Source organism: Leptodactylus fuscus, chromosome 1, assembly GCF_031893055.1.
Source record: "Leptodactylus fuscus isolate aLepFus1 chromosome 1, aLepFus1.hap2, whole genome shotgun sequence".
Lineage (NCBI taxonomy): Eukaryota > Metazoa > Chordata > Amphibia > Anura > Leptodactylidae > Leptodactylus > Leptodactylus fuscus.
The window spans coordinates 259442433-259461518 of NC_134265.1; the positions used below are offsets into that span (position 1 = coordinate 259442433).

Genomic DNA, 19086 nt, shown 5'->3' on the forward strand with positions numbered 1-19086 from the left:
AAATATACAAATGTTTTCCCAATCTTCTGTATACAGTACCTATCTAAAACCTTCGACACTGAAAATCTTGTTACAGGGGAATAAGTTATCATTTAAATGATAATGATCGCTTCAGTAAATTTAACTAATAACTAGAGATGAGCGAACACTAAAATGTTCGAGGTTCGAATTCGATTCGAACAGCCGCTCACTGTTCGAGTGTTCGAATGGGTTTCGAACCCCATTATAGTCTATGGGGAACATATACTCGTTAAGGGGGAAACCCAAATCCGTGTCTGGAGGGTCACCAAGTCCACTATGACACCCCAGGAAATGATACCAACACCCTGGAATAACACTCGGACAGCAGGGGAAGCATGTCTGGGGGCATAAAAGTCACTTTATTTCATGGAAATCCCTGTCAGTTTGCGATTTTCGCAAGCTAACTTTTCCCCATAGAAATGCATTGGCCAGTGCTGATTGGCCAGAGTACGGAACTCGACCAATCAGCGCTGGCTCTGCTGGAGGAGGCGGAGTCTAAGATCGCTCCACATCAGTCTCCATTCAGGTCCGACCTTAGACTCCGCCTCCTCCGGCAGAGCCAGCGCTGATTGGCCGAAGGCTGGCTAATGCATTCCTATGCGAATGCAGAGACTTAGCAGTGCTGAGCCAGTTCTGCTCAACTACACATCTGATGCACACTCGGCACTGCTACATCAGATGTAGCAATCTGATGTAGCAGAGCCGAGGGTGCACTAGAACCCCTGTGCAAACTCAGTTCACGCTAATAGAATGCATTGGCCAGCGCTGATTGGCCAATGCATTCTATTAGCCCGATGAAGTAGAGCTGAATGTGTGTGCTAAGCGCACACATTCAGCTCTACTTCATCGGGCTAGTAGAATGCATTGGCCAGCGCTGATTGGCCAGAGTACAGAACTCGACCAATCAGCACTGGCTCTGCTGGAGGAGGCGGAGTCTAAGATCGCTCCACACCAGTCTCCATTCTGGTCCGACCTTAGACTCCGCCTCCTCCAGCAGAGCCAGCGCTGATTGGCCGAATTCCGTACTCTGGCCAATCAGTGCTGGCCAATGCATTCTATTGGCGTGATGAAGCAGTGCTGAATGTGTGTGTTTAGCTCAACTACACCGGTGGAGTATTGAGCTAAGCACACAGATTCAGCTCTGCTTCAATCAGCGCTGGCCAATGCATTCTATTAGCTTGATGAAGCAGAGTGTGCACAAGGGTTCAAGCGCACACTCGGCTCTGATGTAGCAGAGCCGAGGCTGCACAAGGGTTCAAGCGCACCCTCGGCTCTGATGTAGCAGAGCCGAGGGTGCACTTGAACCCTTGTGCACCCTCGGCTATGCTACATCAGAGCCAAGGGTGCACTTGAACCCTTGTGCACACTTGGCTCTGCTACATCAGAGTTGATGGTGCGCTTGAACCCTTGTGCACACTCTGCTTCATCAAGCTAATAGAATGCATTGGCCAGTCCCACCCCCTCTCCTTATCTCCTCCTACCCCCAATCCTGCACCTTATGAGTACTACCACACTCCCCTCCTTCCCTGTTTTCTCTGTTTCTCTCTCTTTCACTATTGTACTTATGCCTGGTGCTCTGTTGCAATGTTATTCTGCTATAATTCCTATTGTATGGAGATGTTTGTTTGGACACGCTTTTTGATCAGGAATTTTTCCCCGCCTCTGACAACACTTACTCGCTCATTCTCTCATATTGTAGTTTCCTTGTTGTCTTTGTCTTGTCTCACTACCCACTCAGTGGATACGCAGATCTATTCCACTGTTCTTGTTACACCCTCTGTTGCCTTTGTCTGTAGCTTTCATAAACTTTCCCCTTGGGCGCGGGCCCCGCGGCACCCCCCTCCCCTGCTGAACTCTTCCCACCTCCCCACCCTCTTTCTCCTTCCTTCTTTCTCTCCCCACCCCTACCTCCTATAGGCCTTCTGCTTCTGTCCCTCTTCCGGACTTTCCTGTCTATTCTCCTCATCCTTCTCGCTTTCTCTCTACCCCCATTCCCTCACTCTTCTGCTGCTCACGACCCTTCCTTTTTCATCCCTCCTGTCCTCTCCCCTATCCCACCCCCAAAACCTCACATGGCCCGAATCACTTGTTCCACCTTTAACGTAAATGGCCTCAACTCACCTGAAAAGAGGCATCACATCTTGCTTCTATTGCATAAACTGAACACGGGAATCGCTTTCTTACAGGAAACGCATTTTAAGGAAGGTCGCGTCCCTTTACTCCCTAAAAAACACTTCCCCATGTCTTTTCACAACCCTCACCCCACCTCGGCCTCTAAGGGGGTTTCCATACTTGTCCATAAGTCCGTTCCTTTCACCTGTTTGGAACGTTTTGCAGATGAAGAGGGCAGAATTTTGCTCCTTAAAGGGACAATCGCTGCTCAACCCTACACCCTAGCAAACTTATATGCGCCAAACAAGGGTCAGATCAAATGGATCCTGGACGCCCTCCAAATCTTGAGATTGTTTGCTGAGGGTCCCATCATCTTAGGCACTGATTTGAATGTGGCTCTTCATCCCCAACTTGACTCCTCCTCTCCTACCCACACCTTCACGCAGCGTTCCTTGGGGAAACTTATGGCTACCCTTCACGACTTGAACCTCCTTGATGCCTGGCGGACACAACACCCCAGCGTTAAGGATTTCACCTTCTTCTCGACCCCTGGCCACTCCTTTCACCGGTTGGACTATGTTTTTATTTCCCGTCCCTTGCTGGATCATATCATATCCTCCTATATCAGCTGCATCACAATATCTGATCACGCCCCGATAACCCTCACTCTGCGGCTCGGACACCTGCCACGTCCTCAATGGTCCTGGAGGCTTAATGAGTCTTTACTTGACTCGGAGGAAAACCGTGCTTTTCTCATGACGCACCTGGAAGAATATTTTCGCTTGAATTCCACTCCGGATGTTCGTGCAACTTCTATCTGGGAAGCCCATAAGGCCTATATAAGAGGTGTCTTGATTGCCTTGGCCTCTAAAACGAAGAAGGCCTGACAGAAAGAAGTGGATGACCTCCTTCAACGTATAGCTGATATAGAACGCTGCAGGAAAAAGTCCCAGGTCCTGATCCTTCAGGCGGAACTGGATTCTTTAAGAAACAAACTTCGCGACGTTCTGAACCTGAAGGCAGCTAAGCATCATCTCCATTACCGGAAACTTCTTTACGCCCACGGGGACAAAGGAGGTCGTCTCATGTCAAACCTTATCAAGAAAGACAAAGCTAAGTCTTACATCACAAGTGTTAAGGACTCGAAGGGGAAGGTACTCACTCGCACTTCCGACATCGCTGCCGCCTTTGTGCACTTTTATTCCTCCCTGTATAACTTGCAGCTGGAAGAAGGTCTACACACCCAGTCCCAGAGACAAGTTTTAACGACCCAGTTCCTTGACTCCCTCTCCCTTCCCAAGCTTCCCAACTCAGCCTCTTTGTCCCTTCTTGAGCCCATCTCCCTACAGGAAGTAAACGACACCCTGAGTAGCTTTCCGACAGGCAAGAGCCCAGGCCCGGATGGCCTACCGCTTTTCTATTACAAACAGTTCCAAAACGTACTCTCTCCGCAGCTTTCCTTACTTTGTAACGCACTTCTGAAGGGGGAACCCTTACCAAGTCAAGCACAGGAGGCCCACGTTACCCTTATCCCCAAAGAGGGCAAGGATCTGTCCGCATGTGGAAGCTACCGCCCCATCTCCTTGCTCAATGTGGATGTGAAAATCTGGGCCAAGATTCTCTCCAGGCGCCTTCAATCCTACATACCCGACCTAGTGAATGAAGAACAGTCAGGTTTCGTCTATGGCAGAGAAGGAAGGCACAACACCGCCAAACTTCTTCCGTTGATACACCTTGCGAACTCCTCCAACACCCCCCTGGTCCTCTTAGGTGTCGATGCCGAAAAGGCATTTGACAGGGTGGACTGGCAGTTTATGAGGGCTGCCTTGCTTAAGTTTGGCTTTCCGTCCCTATTTGTCGATGCCATCTTCTCCCTTTATAACTCGCCCACGGCCAGGCTGCGAGTGAACGGCACTCTCTCTTCCAGTTTTGCAATTACTAACGGGACTCGACAAGGATGCCCGCTGTCCCCAACACTCTTCATCCTGGTGCTGGAAACGTTACTCCAGAGAGTCCGTCAAGACCGCAGAATTCAGGGTATGAAAATGGGTGATCTGACCCTCCATTCTACAGCATACGCGGACGACGTCCTTTTTGTTATCACAAACCCCGAAGAAGGCCTCCCTGCCTTAGTTGAGATCCTCTCTGAATTCGGAGACGTCTCATGCTACAAAGCCAACCTCTCAAAATCAGAGGTCCTAAATGTCTCTCTCCCTGCATTTAGAGCGTCAAAACTTAGGTCCACTACTCCTTTCTCCTGGACCACCTCTGGTTTGAAGTATCTTGGTATTCACCTTACTCCTCGCGTCGCAGACCTTTATGCACGCAATTTTCCTCCTTTTCTTGAAGAGGTCTCGAGGTCTCTCGCATCTTACACACGGCTCCCCCTGTCCTGGTTTGGGAGGAAGAGTTTGATACAAACCTATATCCTCCCGAAGATCCTGTATAAGATAATGATGCTCCCGATCTTCATACCGCCCTCCTTTTTCGCATCTTTGAAATCCATCTTCTCCAGGTTCATCTGGCGGAACAAGACCCCGAGGATTGCTTGGGAGAAGCTGACGGAACGGAAACACTCTGGTGGAATTGGCCTCCCTGATATCTGCAAATACTATAGAGCGAATCAATTGGCATGGTGGCTGGAGTTGACCTCTCCCATTCGGTCTCGACTGCCCCTTCACTTCCTGTCGCCACGGACTTCCTCCCCCCCCTTGCCTGCCCTCTGGATCCCTTCTTCCAAGACCGCCAAATCGCTTCAATCCAACCCTTTATTGAAAGGCCCAATGTCACTCTGGTCGGTCCTAAGCAAAGACCTCGCACCGGCTCCTTCTCCAATGATGCCCCTCCTGGCTCTCCCAGAGCTCCTAGGGCTAGATGGCTCTCCTTATCGAGAGATGTGGTCTAAATTTGGCTCCACAACTCTTCTGGACATCTCGACTGCGGAGGGCCTCCTACCACTGCCTGATATTCTCGCTTTGTTTCCAAACCTCTCTCTCTCCTTCCTCCATGTCCAACACCTGAAAACCTGCTTAAGCCTCCTTCCTCAGAAATTTACACTCAGGACTAAGCTCACGGAGTTTGAGAAATTGATGATTTCCAAGACCTCCCTTCTCAGGAAGACTTCTCGTCTATTACAACGATACGTTGACCCTGTCTGCTATAACAAACCGCACTTTATAGACTCATGGGAACAAGAACTAGGCATTGTTTTCCCAGACCATGTGGTCGATTCCATTTTACAGCACTCTCACGGTCCGTCCAGATGTATACGCTTACAGGAAAGCCACTATAAGCTCCTAACGAGATGGTACCGCACTCCCTCCTGGCTACATCGCAAAGGTCTTGCCCCCACGAACCAGTGCTGGAGATGTCTTCAGGCAGAAGGCACTTACTTACATATTTGGTGGGAATGCCCCCTCATCCAACAGTACTGGACCGACGTCAGAGACACGATAAGATCCATTGGGTACCCTCAGTTTGAGTTCACGCCGGCTATGATCTTCCTCTCCGCTTCGTCACCGGAGTATCACCCCTCCAAACACATCCTTATTTCTCACCTCTTGGCCGCTGCAAAGGCGCTCATACCTCTTCACTGGCTACAAACCGTCCCCCCGACTGCTCAGAATTGGATTCATAAAGTAAATCTCATCGCACGATTTGAGGAACTCCTTAGTTGGGCCAATAGGTCACATGACAGGTTCTATAAAGTGTGGTCACCTTGGTTAGACCGTGCCGTTTAACCTGCCGCCTTCCTCCCCCCCCCCTTCTCCCCTGTGGCTCAGCAATTACCGGTCTTCTGATCCTAGGTACTTATCTGGTGAGTTTCCCCTATTCCCACTTGATTCTACTCATCTCATGTTCCCCTTCTCTTTCTCTTCCCCCCCCCTCTCCCCCTTTTAACCCTCTTCTCCTCCTGCTCCCCCCCCCCCTTGCTCGCTATGGCTTACTCTCTCTCATCCCCCCCCACTCCCCCCCCTTCAGTACACATTTCCTAAAGATAGGGTCTTGTGGGGTCCGCGTCCCTCTATTCTTGTTTGTCTTCTCTCCATTGACATGTAATCTACATGTCTCACTCTCATATTCTGCTCTTCTTGTCTCTACCTTTGCTCTTCAACACCCATCATCGCACTTCCCTTTTTCTATGTACCGTACTGCACATTGTGTAGGTATTGATTGATGCATTTCTTCATATAGTTATTTTTGTTCATTAACTTTACCCTCATTCTGTTTATAGTACTATGTTATTCCATACTCAATGCATTGTACTTTTCTATGTTTGCCATTTATCGTTCAAAACTTAATAAAACTTGTTGAATAAAAAAAAAAAAAAAAGAATGCATTGGCCAGCGCTGATTGAAGCAGAGCTGAATCTGTGTGCTTAGCTCAACTACTCCACCGGCGTAGTTGAGCTAAACACACACATTCAGCACTGCTTCATCACGCCAATACAATGCATTAGCCAGTGCTGATTGGCCAGAATACGGAATTCGGCCAATCAGCGCTGGCTCGGCTGGAGGAGGCGGAGTCTAAGGTCGGACCAGAATGGAGACTGGTGTGGAGCAATCTTAGACTCCGCCTCCTCCAGCAGAGCCAGCGCTGATTGGCCGAATTCCGTACTCTGGCCAATCAGCGCTGGCCAGTGCATTCTATTGGCGTGATGAAGCAGTGCTGAATGTGTGTGTTTAGCTCAACTACGCTGGTGGAGTAGTTGAGCTAAGCACACAGATTCAGCTCTGCTTCAATCAGCAATGGCCAATGCATTCTATTGGCGTGATGAAGCAGTGCTGAATGTGTGTGTTTAGCTCAACTACGCTGGTGGAGTAGTTGAGATAAGCATACAGATTCAGCTCTGCTTCAATCAGCACTGGCCAATGCATTCTATTGGTGTGATGAAGCAGTGCTGAATGTGTGTGTTTAGCTCAACTACGCCGGTGGAGTAGTTGAGCTAAGCACACAGATTCAGCTCTGCTTCAATCAGCACTGGCCAATGCATTCTATTGGCGTGATGAAGCAGTGCTGAATGTGTGTGTTTAGCTCAACTACGCCGGTGGAGTAGTTGAGCTAAGCACACAGATTCAGCTCTGCTTCAATCAGCACTGGCCAATGCATTCTATTGGCGTGATGAAGCAGTGCTGAATGTGTGTGCTTAGCTCAACTACGCCGGTGGAGTAGTTGAGCTAAGCACACAGATTCAGCTCTGCTTCAATCAGCACTGGCCAATGCATTCTATTGGCGTGATGAAGCAGTGCTGAATGTGTGTTCTTAGCTCAACTACGCCGGTGGAGTAGTTGAGCTAAGCACACAGATTCAGCTCTGCTTCAATCAGCACTGGCCAATGCGTTCTATTGGCGTGATGAAGCAGTGCTGAATGTGTGTGCTTAGCTCAACTACGCCGGTGGAGTACTTGAGCTAAGCACACAGATTCAGCTCTGCTTCAATCAGCACTGGCCAATGCATTCTATTGGCGTGATGAAGCAGTGCTGAATGTGTGTTTAGCTCAACTACGCTGGTGGAGTAGTTGAGCTAAACACACACACTCAGCACTGCTTCATCACGCCAATAGAATGCACTGGCCAGCGCTGATTGGCCAGAGTACGGAATTCGGCCAATCAGCGCTGGCTCTGCTGGAGGAGGCGGAGTCTAAGGTCGGACCAGAATGGAGACTGGTGTGGAGCGATCTTAGACTCCGCCTCCTCCAGCAGAGCCAGCGCTGATTGGCCAAAGTACGGAATTCGGCCAATCAGCGCTGGCCAATGCATCCCTATGGGAAAAAGTTTATCTCACAAAAATCACAATTACACACCCGATAGAGCCCCAAAAAGTTATTTTTAATAACATTCCCCCCTAAATAAAGGTTATCCCTAGCTATCCCTGCCTGTACAGCTATCCCTGTCTCATAGTCACAAAGTTCACATTCTCATATGACCCGGATTTGAAATCCACTATTCGTCACCTGATTTCGGCAGCCAATGACTTTTTCCAATTTTTTTTCAATGCCCCCGGTGTCGTAGTTCCTGTCCCACCTCCCCTGCGCTGTTATTGGTGCAAAAAAGGCGCCAGGGAAGGTGGGAGGGGAATCGAATTTTGGCGCACTTTACCACGCGGTGTTCGATTCGATTCGAACATGGCGAACACCCTGATATCCGATCGAACATGTGTTCGATAGAACACTGTTCGCTCATCTCTACTAATAACCAATGTCATGACCAAAATTGTAAATTTTTTTTTATGTACTGGAAAAAAAAAATTACCCCAAAAAATTACTCGAAAATTCTAGCAATGAGTATAAGTATCAACCCCTTAGTTTGTTAGAAGGTGAGAAGGCCTTGAGTTAGCCTTTTGAGAACAGATTAACGATATTGAACCTTATGTCAGGCACTTGCCAACTGGGAAGGTGGGCTAGTGCATCAAGGCCTGAGCTGAGATCTACCAAAATCAGGCCCAAGTGAAACCAGGGACCTGGTAAGTCCTCCAGAGCTATCTTGTGGGCTGACTCCGGGGACTGTAGAGATTTCTTCCAAAAGAATTTGTGTACTTCTGCCGAGGATTGGCGTTCCAAAGGAGTACCGGAGGGGTCTCCACCTTTTTCTTTAGCAGTTTTGCCCATTTTCATCCAAAATAGCGAGCTGTGAGGCTGGTTTTGGCTTGGTGACTGACAGAGCTGCAGGCTCAGTCGTCCATCAGTGTTGATGTTTAGGCTCAGCTCCATGGACCTCTTATGTCCAACAATAGGTTCCAGAATGAAAGCAGAGGCTAGCTCCTGTTACCAGTGAGAAAGGGACTAGCTGAAAGGCAGAGATGAGCAGGAGTCTCTCTGTATTCTGTGTAGTGGTGGGCCTGAGCAATCGGAGAGAATATGGCCAGATGGAGTAGTTGCAATTGATGAAAAGTGGCTTGAGGGGTTGGAAGGTTACATGAGAGTAAGATGTAGCCATCAGGTTGTGCAATCAGAGCTTGCTGTAATGCAAACTATACATATGTGTATATATGTAGTTTATATACTTAGGGTGTATTCACACAATGTAATGTTGAGCGTTATCTGGCACGTATACACATGCCGGCAGATGATGCGCTCAAAATGCTCCCATTCATTTCAATGAGATTTTGCGGCCGCAAAATCACGGGCGCAAAATAACGCGGTGTATACGCTCCTAACGCCGATTGAAATCATTGAAATGAATGGGACCATTTTGAGCGCATCATCTACTGGCACGTGTATATGTGCCAGATAACGCTCAACGTTACAGTCCTATGAAAAAGTTTGGGCACCCCTATTAATTGTAATAATTTTTAGTTCTAAATATTTTGGTGTTTGCAACAGCCATTTCAGTTTGATATATCTAATAACTGATGGACACAGTAATATTTCAGGATTGAAATGAGGTTTATTGTACTAACAGAAAATGTGCAATATGCATTAAACCAAAATTTGACCAGTGCAAAAGTATGGGCACCTCAACAGAAAAGTGACATTAATATTTAGTAGATCCTCCTTTTGCAAAGATAACAGTCTCTAGTCGCTTCCTGTAGCTTTTAATCAGTTCCTGGATCCTGGATGAAGGTATTTTGGACCATTCCTCTTTACAAAACAATTCAAGTTCAGTTAAGTTTGATGGTCACCGAGCATGGACAGCCCGCTCTCAAATGATCTGAAAACAAAGATTGTTCAACATAGTTGTTCAGGGGAAGGATACAAAAAGTTGTCTCAGAGATTTAACCTGTCAGTTTCCACTGTGAGGAACATAGTAAAGAAATGGAAGACCACAGGGACAGTTCTTGTTAAGCCCAGAAGTGACAGGCCAAGAAAAATATCAGAAAGGCAGAGAAGAAGAATGGTGAGAACAGTCAAGGACAATCCACAGACCACCTCCAAAGAGCTGCAGCATCATCTTGCTGCAGATGGTGTCACTGTGCATCGGTCAACAATACAGCGCACTTTGCACAAGGAGAAGCTGTATGGGAGAGTGATGAGAAAGAAGCCGTTTCTGCACGTACGCCACAAACAGAGTCGCCTGAGGTATGAAAAAGCACATTTGGATAAGCCAGCTTCATTTTGGAAGAAGCTCCTGTGGACTGATGAAACAAAGATTGAGTTGTTTGGCCATACAAAAAGGTGTTATGCATGGTGTCCAAAAAAAAGCATTCCAAGAAAAACACTTGCTACCCACTGTAAAATTTGGTGGAGGTTCCATCATGCTTTGGGGCTGTGTGGCCAATGCCGGCACCGGGAATCTTGTTAAAGTTGAGGGTCGCATGGATTCCACTCAGTATCAGCAGATTCTTGAGAATAATGTTCAAGAATCAGTGACGAAGTTGAAGTTACGCCGGGGATGGATATTTCAGCAAGGCAATGATCCAAAACACCGCTCCAAATCGACTCAGGCATTCATGCAGAGGAACAATTACAATGTTCTGGAATAGCCATCCCAGTCCCCAGACCTGAATATCATTGAACATCTGTGGGATGATTTGAAGCGGGCTGTCCATGCTCGGCGACCATCAAACTTACCTGAACTTGAATTGTTTTGTAAAGAGGAATGATCCAAAATACCTTCATCCAGGATCCAGGAACTGATTTAAAGCTACAGGAAGCGACTAGAGGCTGTTATCATTGCAAAAGGAGGATCTACTAAATATTAATGTCACTTTTCTGTTGAGGTGCCCATACTTTTGCACCAGTCAAATTTTGGTTTAATGCATATTGCACATTTTCTGTTAGTACAATAAACCTCATTTCAATCCTGAAATATTACTGTATCCATCAGTTATTAGATATATCAAACTGAAATGGCTGTTGCAAATACCAAAATATTTAGAACTAAAAATGATTAAGATTAATAGGGGTGCCCAAACTTTTTCATAGGACTGTACATCGTGTGAATGCACCCTTAGTTGTCGGCAACATTTAAGCTATAGTGCTTTTTGTTACCGTATATAACCAGAATGGACCATGTTTAATACAATACAATTCTAGATCATTACAAGAACCATCTCTTGTAACAACTACAAGAAACATTACATAGCATTCATAGCACACTACCACCATGACTACAACTGCCATTGCCTGTACCTCCAATAGGTTTGTTAGCATGTTGTAATATTGTATTGAATTGGTTTCATGAGAACTTCAAGTCCTTTACCAAATTACACCTTAGTTTAGGTTAAACACATATGTTAAACAACACCAAACATCCACACAAAATTCAAAATAATCAGTGTGACTAGTGTGACTATACAATGCAATAAAACCATAAGACTGAATGGGAAAATGCTAAAATTGTCCATATATTGCCAGCAATCTCAATATGCAAACACATCTGCTAAATAGTCAGAATATTCACTATAGGTCCCCTATCTTAAGAGGAACTAAAGTCAGTTCACCATATTTTCAACAGGAATAGCAGCTAAGTGAATCATATTAAGTAAAACGTAACATTCAATAGTACCTTTTAAAACATATAACACATTAACCAAGTTGATCACCAAAGATAAGACAAAGACACATAAGTAATACAGACAAAGGGGCAACATGGTGGCTCAGTGGTTAACCTTGCAGCGCTGGAGTCCTGGATTTGAATCCTGCCAAGAACATCATCTGCAAGGAGTTTGTATGTTCTCCCTGTGATTGAATGAATTTCCTCCCATACTGCAAATACATACTGATAGGGAAAAATGTTCATTGTGAGCAGAGTCTAACTTAAGATCCTGTTGCCCTCATTAACAGTCCATTATAGAAAATTGCAGCATCAATATAGCATATTTCCCAGTCTTACCGGATAAGCATATATTGGTTGTTTGGTCCTCCAAAGGGGATGAGGGGGAAAAGTATAGAGGTGATCCCTGAAAATTGATTCCCACCTTTACAAAGGCAATTCCAGAGGAAACCCTATACTTTCTAAGTGGACTTCCCACTTACTTTCTGATACATTTTGTTCCCTTTCACCAGTGGGACTCATCAAGGAATTTCCAGAGTAGAATGGCCAACTGGGAACACTACGATAGCAGGGGAGCTAAATTCACTTACAGTGGTGAGTATAGGCTTCACATAACATGTCGGACACCCAAACATGTGGGGATCAGTATGAGATCAATAGTCTTTTATCAGTTGTATGGATATCTATCGTGATTTTGATGTTTTTCATTAATTTTTTTAAAAAATAAAATGATAATAAAAATGTTTTCTATATTTCTATATATGTTTTCCTGCATATTTTATTTTGGTGTTTGTACTCCGCATGATTTTGCAACTTTCCCTTCTGCATTTGCTTCTTCTCTAATTTCAGTTGTTGGAGAAGATTGCTTTCAGTCTGAACTATGTGTGTTACTGTTATACTCTGGAGGAACTGTAAAAAAAAAAAAAAGAAAACGAAAAAGAAAACCATTTGCTCAACTTTCTTGGGCCCCACTAAGGCATCTGGTCTTCTTTCATGGGTATCCTCAGTGTCTTCCAGTTCTCTTCTTGACATTACCGACTTTGATCACCACTGAGATCTGAGTTTGGCCTAATCAGTTACATAAGGGATGTTGATGTCATGACATTTGACGCTTTAGTTGAGGTCATTTACATTAGGGAAAAGGTGGGAAGACTCAGAGAATGCCATGGCTGAAGTCCATATGCTGTGGTGGAGCCCTGGAAATGATTTTTTTTTTTTTTTTGTTTAGGCTAACTAAACCTGAAATTTTTGTAAAGTTTGTTACAAACCCAGTTCATTATTAACAGGATTTCTCTTTACTAATAACCAAATATAAGTTTATAAAACATATATGAACACTGGATTAAAATGAATGTGGATATGTGAGTGAAATATCAGAGTAACTCAGAATGGTTAATATATTTATAGTATTAGATCTTATTAATATATCATAATTAGAGATGAGCGAACAGTAAAATGTTCGAGGTTCGATATTCGTTTCGAGTAGACCCTCAATATCCGACTACTTGAATCGAATATCGAACCCCATTATAGTCTATGGGGGGAAAATGCTCGTTTCAGGGGTAGGCGACATTCGATCAAATTATACTTACCAAGTCAACGAGTGAGGGTCGGGCTGGATCCTCCGAGAAGTCTTCTCCTTGCAGCGTCCCCGCGGCATCTTCCGGCTCTGAATTCACTCTGCCAGGCATCAGGCCTGGGCAGAGCTGACTGCGCATGCCCGCACTACAAGCGGACATGTGCAGTCGGCTCTGCCCAGGCCCGATGCCTGGCAGAGTGAATGAAGAGCCGGAAGACGCCGCGGGGAAGCTGCACGGAGAAGACATCTAAAGGTAGGAGAAGAACCAGCGTTGATTGGCCAACTGTATAGCATTCGGCCAATCAATGCTGGTTCTGCATCGAACTTTTACATTCGAATAGCGAGTGGTACTCGATCGAGTACGAGTATTTCGAATACCGTAGTATTCGATCGAATACCTACTCGATCGAGTACTACTCGCTCATCTCTAATCATAATGAGACATAGTGGTGACTGTTGAAATGGACTATAAATCTTTTTGCAATAGAAAATAGAAATATAACATTACAAACATTGCTTTCACAAACTGTACCAGATATATTACAAGACTTACCTTGACATCGTTGCTGTTCATTCTAGTCCCTTCTTTACCTACAAAAATGTCATCTATGTCCACAAGAATGAAGCGATCCAAGGACAAAGTGAATTTCTTTTCAGAGAGGAAAGATAAAGCATCCACAAAAATAAGCTTGTGCAACCAAAAGTTCAAATTATTGCCAAAGAAGATCCTTTGAATACCATCATGAAGACCCAAGTCATGAATAACTGTGGCAAATAAGGACATTTTAGACAACTGTGGTGGAGCATTAACAGGCATCTTTATTTTTGAAAAAACGACGGGTTGGTATATTGAATTGTTAACCTCAAAAACAGTCCATTCATTGCCAAGTAAAGAACTTTTGCCTGTTTTGGAAGGTTTTGTGATATGAAGCAAAGGTGTGTTAGGGTTGATACAAAAGTTTTTGACCGCCATGTTACTATGGATCGTAAACGGGAAGCCCTTGAGATGAAAATTTTGAATGCCATTTTCTGTACCTTTAAGAAAACCAATAACATTAACTCCATACTGAAGACAGTATTTATCCAGAAGTTCCTTATTCCATGTATCCATGTTTATGTACTTCATAAAATTTTCATATATAATAAGTGCATATTTTCCGATATGGTTTTCTGTAAGTGGTGGAAGGTCTCCTTTTCCAGGAGCTATTTCAGCATGGAACTTAAATCGAATAGATTCTAGAATGCCAATAATGTCTTGTCCAAGTTGAGAATACTGACTCTCTATAAAAACCAAGATAACAGGTTCCATTTTTAACAAAAGCGATGGTTTTCCCGTTTTCTGTTCTAACAGTTTATAAGGTAGAGATTCAATATCTCCACATTCTATTTCCATTGTAGCTTCAGAAATGTCATTGTCCTGCTTATATCCGGTGTATAAATAATAGGCAGAAATTACAATGCTTACCATGCAAAAAGTGGCAAGCAGAAGGATTGTTCTTTGAAAATGTCTGTGAAATTTCATGATATAATTCATCTTGGGCTAATTGTTGTAAAGAGATTCACAGATCAAACAGGATTTAGTATCTCATTTCAGTCCAGTCAAATAATTTATGTAACCATTGCAGCACATCTGTCGCTTCCTAAAACACTTCAGAGAATGTGAAAACTGAAAGAGATAAAAAAAATATGCATCATTTTATTTGTACAGTTCTAACACCTTGTGTTGCTTACAAAGTTTTTCCCTTCTGGAAATAAGTTCCCAATTTGTAAATTTATGAAATGTCAGCCATGCTATACTGCTTCACTTGAAAGAGTAGATTAGGACTTACTGTACCCAAAGGCTGCATTGCTTAAAGGGGTGTTCTCATCTCCGTTTCAGCAGTTTGCCTGCTGTCTCTTCTTCACACGTCATGTATTTCTCCCCCCAGCTTGCAGAATAGGTCACTATAAAGTATCACAATACTTATGCAGATCAAATAATATGCACATGCTTGTAGAGAAGGGACTCAGTGTTATCTGTGTGTTTACATAGAGAGATAACAGACCAGGCTTTATCAGCAAACTGCAATTAGCTGAACTGATTGTTCTGCCTGCAGAGCTGTAGATAACAGTGAGAGCAGCCAGTGACGTCAATTATCCTATCACACAGGGCCGGCGTTATGGAAACTCTGTGTAAACAATGGGAGTAGCAAGTTAACATAGCAGGCAAACAAAGCAGCATTTCTAAAGCAATATATTTATGAAAAGCCTTCAATTTACATAAGCTACCAATATAGATAAGATCCTTCAAATGGGAATACCTCTTTAAAGCAAATATTTCAGTGCATATACATAGGACTTTCAACTGCAAAGCTCAGAATGAGCAGATATTTGAAGTAAGATTGCAAACACTTTTTTGCACATGTTCAGCAGCTTTACTATAGTTGTATTATACTATGAGGCAATTTAATATAATATATTAAAACATATTAAAAGCGATAGCATTCAAAAAGACATAATGAATGATGCTGAACCTCCTAGGATGTATATGTATGTATATATATATATATCTATACAGTCCTATGAAAAAGTTTGGGCACCCCTATTAATCTTAATCATTTTTAGTTCTAAATATTTTGGTGTTTGCAGCAGCCATGTCAGTTTGATATATCTAATAACTGACGGACACAGTAATATTTCAGGATTGAAATGAAGTTTATTGTACTAACAGAAAATGTGCAATATGCATTAAACTAAAATTTGACCGGTGCAAAAGTATGGGCACCTCAACAGAAAAGTGACATTAATATTTAGTAGATCCTCCTTTTGCAAAGATAACAGCCTCTAGTCGCTTCCTGTAGCTTTTAATCAGTTCCTGGATCCTGGATGAAGGGATTTTGGACCATTCCTCTTAACAAAACAATTCAAGTTCAGTTAGGTTTGATGGTCGCCGAGCATGGACAGCCCGCTCTCAAATGATCTGAAAACAAAGATTGTTCAACATAGTTGTTCAGGGGAAGGATACAAAAACCTGTCTCAGAGATTTAACCTGTCAGTTTCCACTGTGAGGAACATAGTAAGGAAATGGAAGACAGTTCTTGTTAAGCCCAGAAGTGGCAGGCCAAGAAAAATATCAGAAAGGCAGAGAAGAATGGTGAGAACAGTCAAGGACAATCCACAGACCACCTCCAAAGAGCTGCAGCATCATCTTGCTCCAGATGGTGTCACTGTGCAGCGGTCAACAATACAGCGCACTTTACACAAGGAGAAGCTGTATGGGAGAGTGATGAGAAACAAGCCATTTCTGCAAGTACGCCACAAACAGAGTTGCCTGAGGTATGCAAAAGCACATTTGGACAAGCCAGCTTCATTTTGGAAGAAGCTCCTGTGGACTGATGAAACACAGATTGAGTTGTTTGGTCATACAAAAAGACGTTATGCATGGCGTCCAAAAAAAAACAGCATTCCAAGAAAAACACTTGCTACCCACTGTAAAATTTGGTGGAGGTTCCATCATGCTTTGGGGCTGTGTGGCCAATGCCGGCACCGGGAATCTTGTTAAAGTTGAGGGTCGCATGGATTCCACTCAGTATCAGCAGATTCTTGAGAATAATGTTCAAGAATCAGTGACGAAGTTGAAGTTACGCCGGGGATGGATATTTCAGCAAGACAATAATCCAAAACACCGCTCCAAATCAACTCAGGCATTCATGCAGAGGAACAATTACAATGTTCTGGAATGGCCATCCCAGTCCCCAGACCTAAATATCATTGAACATCTGTGGGATGATTTGAAGCGGGCTGTCCATGCTCAGCGACCATCAAACTTAACTGAACTTGAATTGTTTTGTAAAGAGGAATGGTCCAAAATACCTTCATCCAGGATCCAGGAACTGATTAAAAGCTACAGGAAGTGACTAGAGGCTGTTATCTTTGCAAAAGGAGGATCTACTAAATATTAATGTCACTTTTCTGTTGAGGTGCCCATACTTTTGCACCGGTCAAATTTTGGTTTAATGCATATTGCACATTTTGTGTTAGTACAATAAACCTCATTTCAATCCTGAAATATTACTGTGTCCATCAGTTATTAGATATATCAAACTGAAATGGCTGCTGCAAACACCAAAATATTTAGAACTAAAAATGATTAAGATTAATAGGGGCGCCCAAACTTTTTCATAGGACTGTATATATATATATATATATATATATATATATATATATATATATATATATATATCAACAAAGTTCTACTGAATCTTTCTGTACAAACATATAAATATACATCAATCTTCTCAGCTCCTTCTGCTCTATAATATGCTGCTTTTAGATTGGATTTCAATTTCAGTGTGACAGATTCGCTTAAAAGAAACACTTCTGGCCAGACTGTACAGTACATTGTGTTATACATAATGTAGAGCCTGGGGAAGTGGGGGTGATCAATGAACTAGCAATTCTTCCTCTAGTGTCAAGAGACCTTCTTAGTCTCAGACACTCTCAGAAAGCTGTCAAATTAATGTTCTCAGCTGGTTTTTGAAACTCCCGTAGAAGAGAATAGAGCGAGACACACATGCATAACCACCTCTCCATCCACAGCTGTTGGGGACTTAGTCAACACACCTTTATTTGTTAGAGTGTAATCTTGCTGCCATGAAAATCAACTTTTAGGTTAAGACCCCACATAGCCTGCCGCAGAGAAAGAGCACAGTGGGAAAAACTGTGGTAGAAACACATTGCAGTTTTTCCCGCAGTGCTTTTTTAAAAAAAAGTCTGCAGAGTTTTCCTCTGTAGACTTTCTGCTTTAATTATACCTATCGGGAGACCGCCAGCGTCTTCGTAGCTATAACTGACATGCTGTTATTTCCAAGAGCATGCCTGATTTGGAAATCGCAGCATTTCTGCATGTATTTTTCTGCAATGTGTGAATGGGATTTGCTGAACTATACAATGTATCCAGTGAGCGGCCACCCCAGCCAGAGCACCTATTTTTTCCTGTGGTTGCCACTAGAGATGAGCGAACACTAAAATGTTCGAGGTTCGAAATCCGATTCGAACAGCTGCACACTGTTCGGCTGTTTGAACGGATTTCGAACCCCATTATAGTCTATGGGGGAAAATGTTCATTTCAGGGGTACGCAAAGTCCACGAGTGACGGTCGGGCTGGATTCTCCTTGAAGTCTTCTCCTGACGCAGCGCCCCCACGGCGTCTTCCGGCTGGAATTCACTCTGCCTAGGCATCGGGGCCTAGGCAGAGCCGACCGTGCATGCGCGGTCGGCTCTGCCCGGGCCGACGCCTGAACAGAGCCGACTGTGCATGCGAGGGAATGCCCGCGCATGCGCAGTCAGCTCTGCCTAGGCCAGATGCCTAGGCAGAGTGAATTCCACCCGGAAGACGCCGCGGGGTCACAGCACAGAGAAGACTTCTAAAGGTAAGAGAAGAACCAGTGTTGATTGGCAAAATGTATAGCATTCTGCCAATCAACGCTGGTTCTGCATCGAACCTTAAACTTCGAACAGCTAGTAGTGTTCGATCGAGTATGAGTATTTCGAATACCGTAGTATTCGATCGAACACCTACTCGATCGAACACTACTTGCTCATCTCTAGTTGCCACACCTATGAATATTTCCATGAACACACTGACAGATTAGCTTTGCTAATGTCAGAAGTCCACAGAAGTGAATGGAGTGAGCCATGCATGTATGGCATACAAGGTCCAGGTTCCCTGTTTTTAAGATAAGTATGGGTCCCAGAGGTAGCACCTGGTTCTTTGAATGATTTAGCCATTAACATACACAATGGGAATACCCTTTTTTGCAATGGACACAAAAACTATATCTTTATGTCTTACTAGTACATAGACCAAGGTATTTTGACAAAAACAATAATTTAAAGGGATCCTATTACTCACACACACACTCACAATTTTTTTTTAGGTACCATGTCGGAATAGCCTTA

General features: G+C 44.0%; 1 protein-coding gene across 1 annotated transcript in view; it reads right to left on the reverse strand.

Moving 5' to 3' along the window:
* LOC142217786 (bifunctional heparan sulfate N-deacetylase/N-sulfotransferase 3-like) overlaps positions 1-19086 on the reverse strand; it is a 320369-nt gene that overhangs the window by 268804 nt on the left and 32479 nt on the right. Inside the window, exon 2 of the mRNA XM_075286112.1 lies at positions 13700-14812. Coding sequence (XP_075142213.1) covers positions 13700-14680 — 981 coding nt within the window. The 5' untranslated portion in view covers positions 14681-14812. The remainder of the gene's footprint in view (positions 1-13699; positions 14813-19086) is intronic.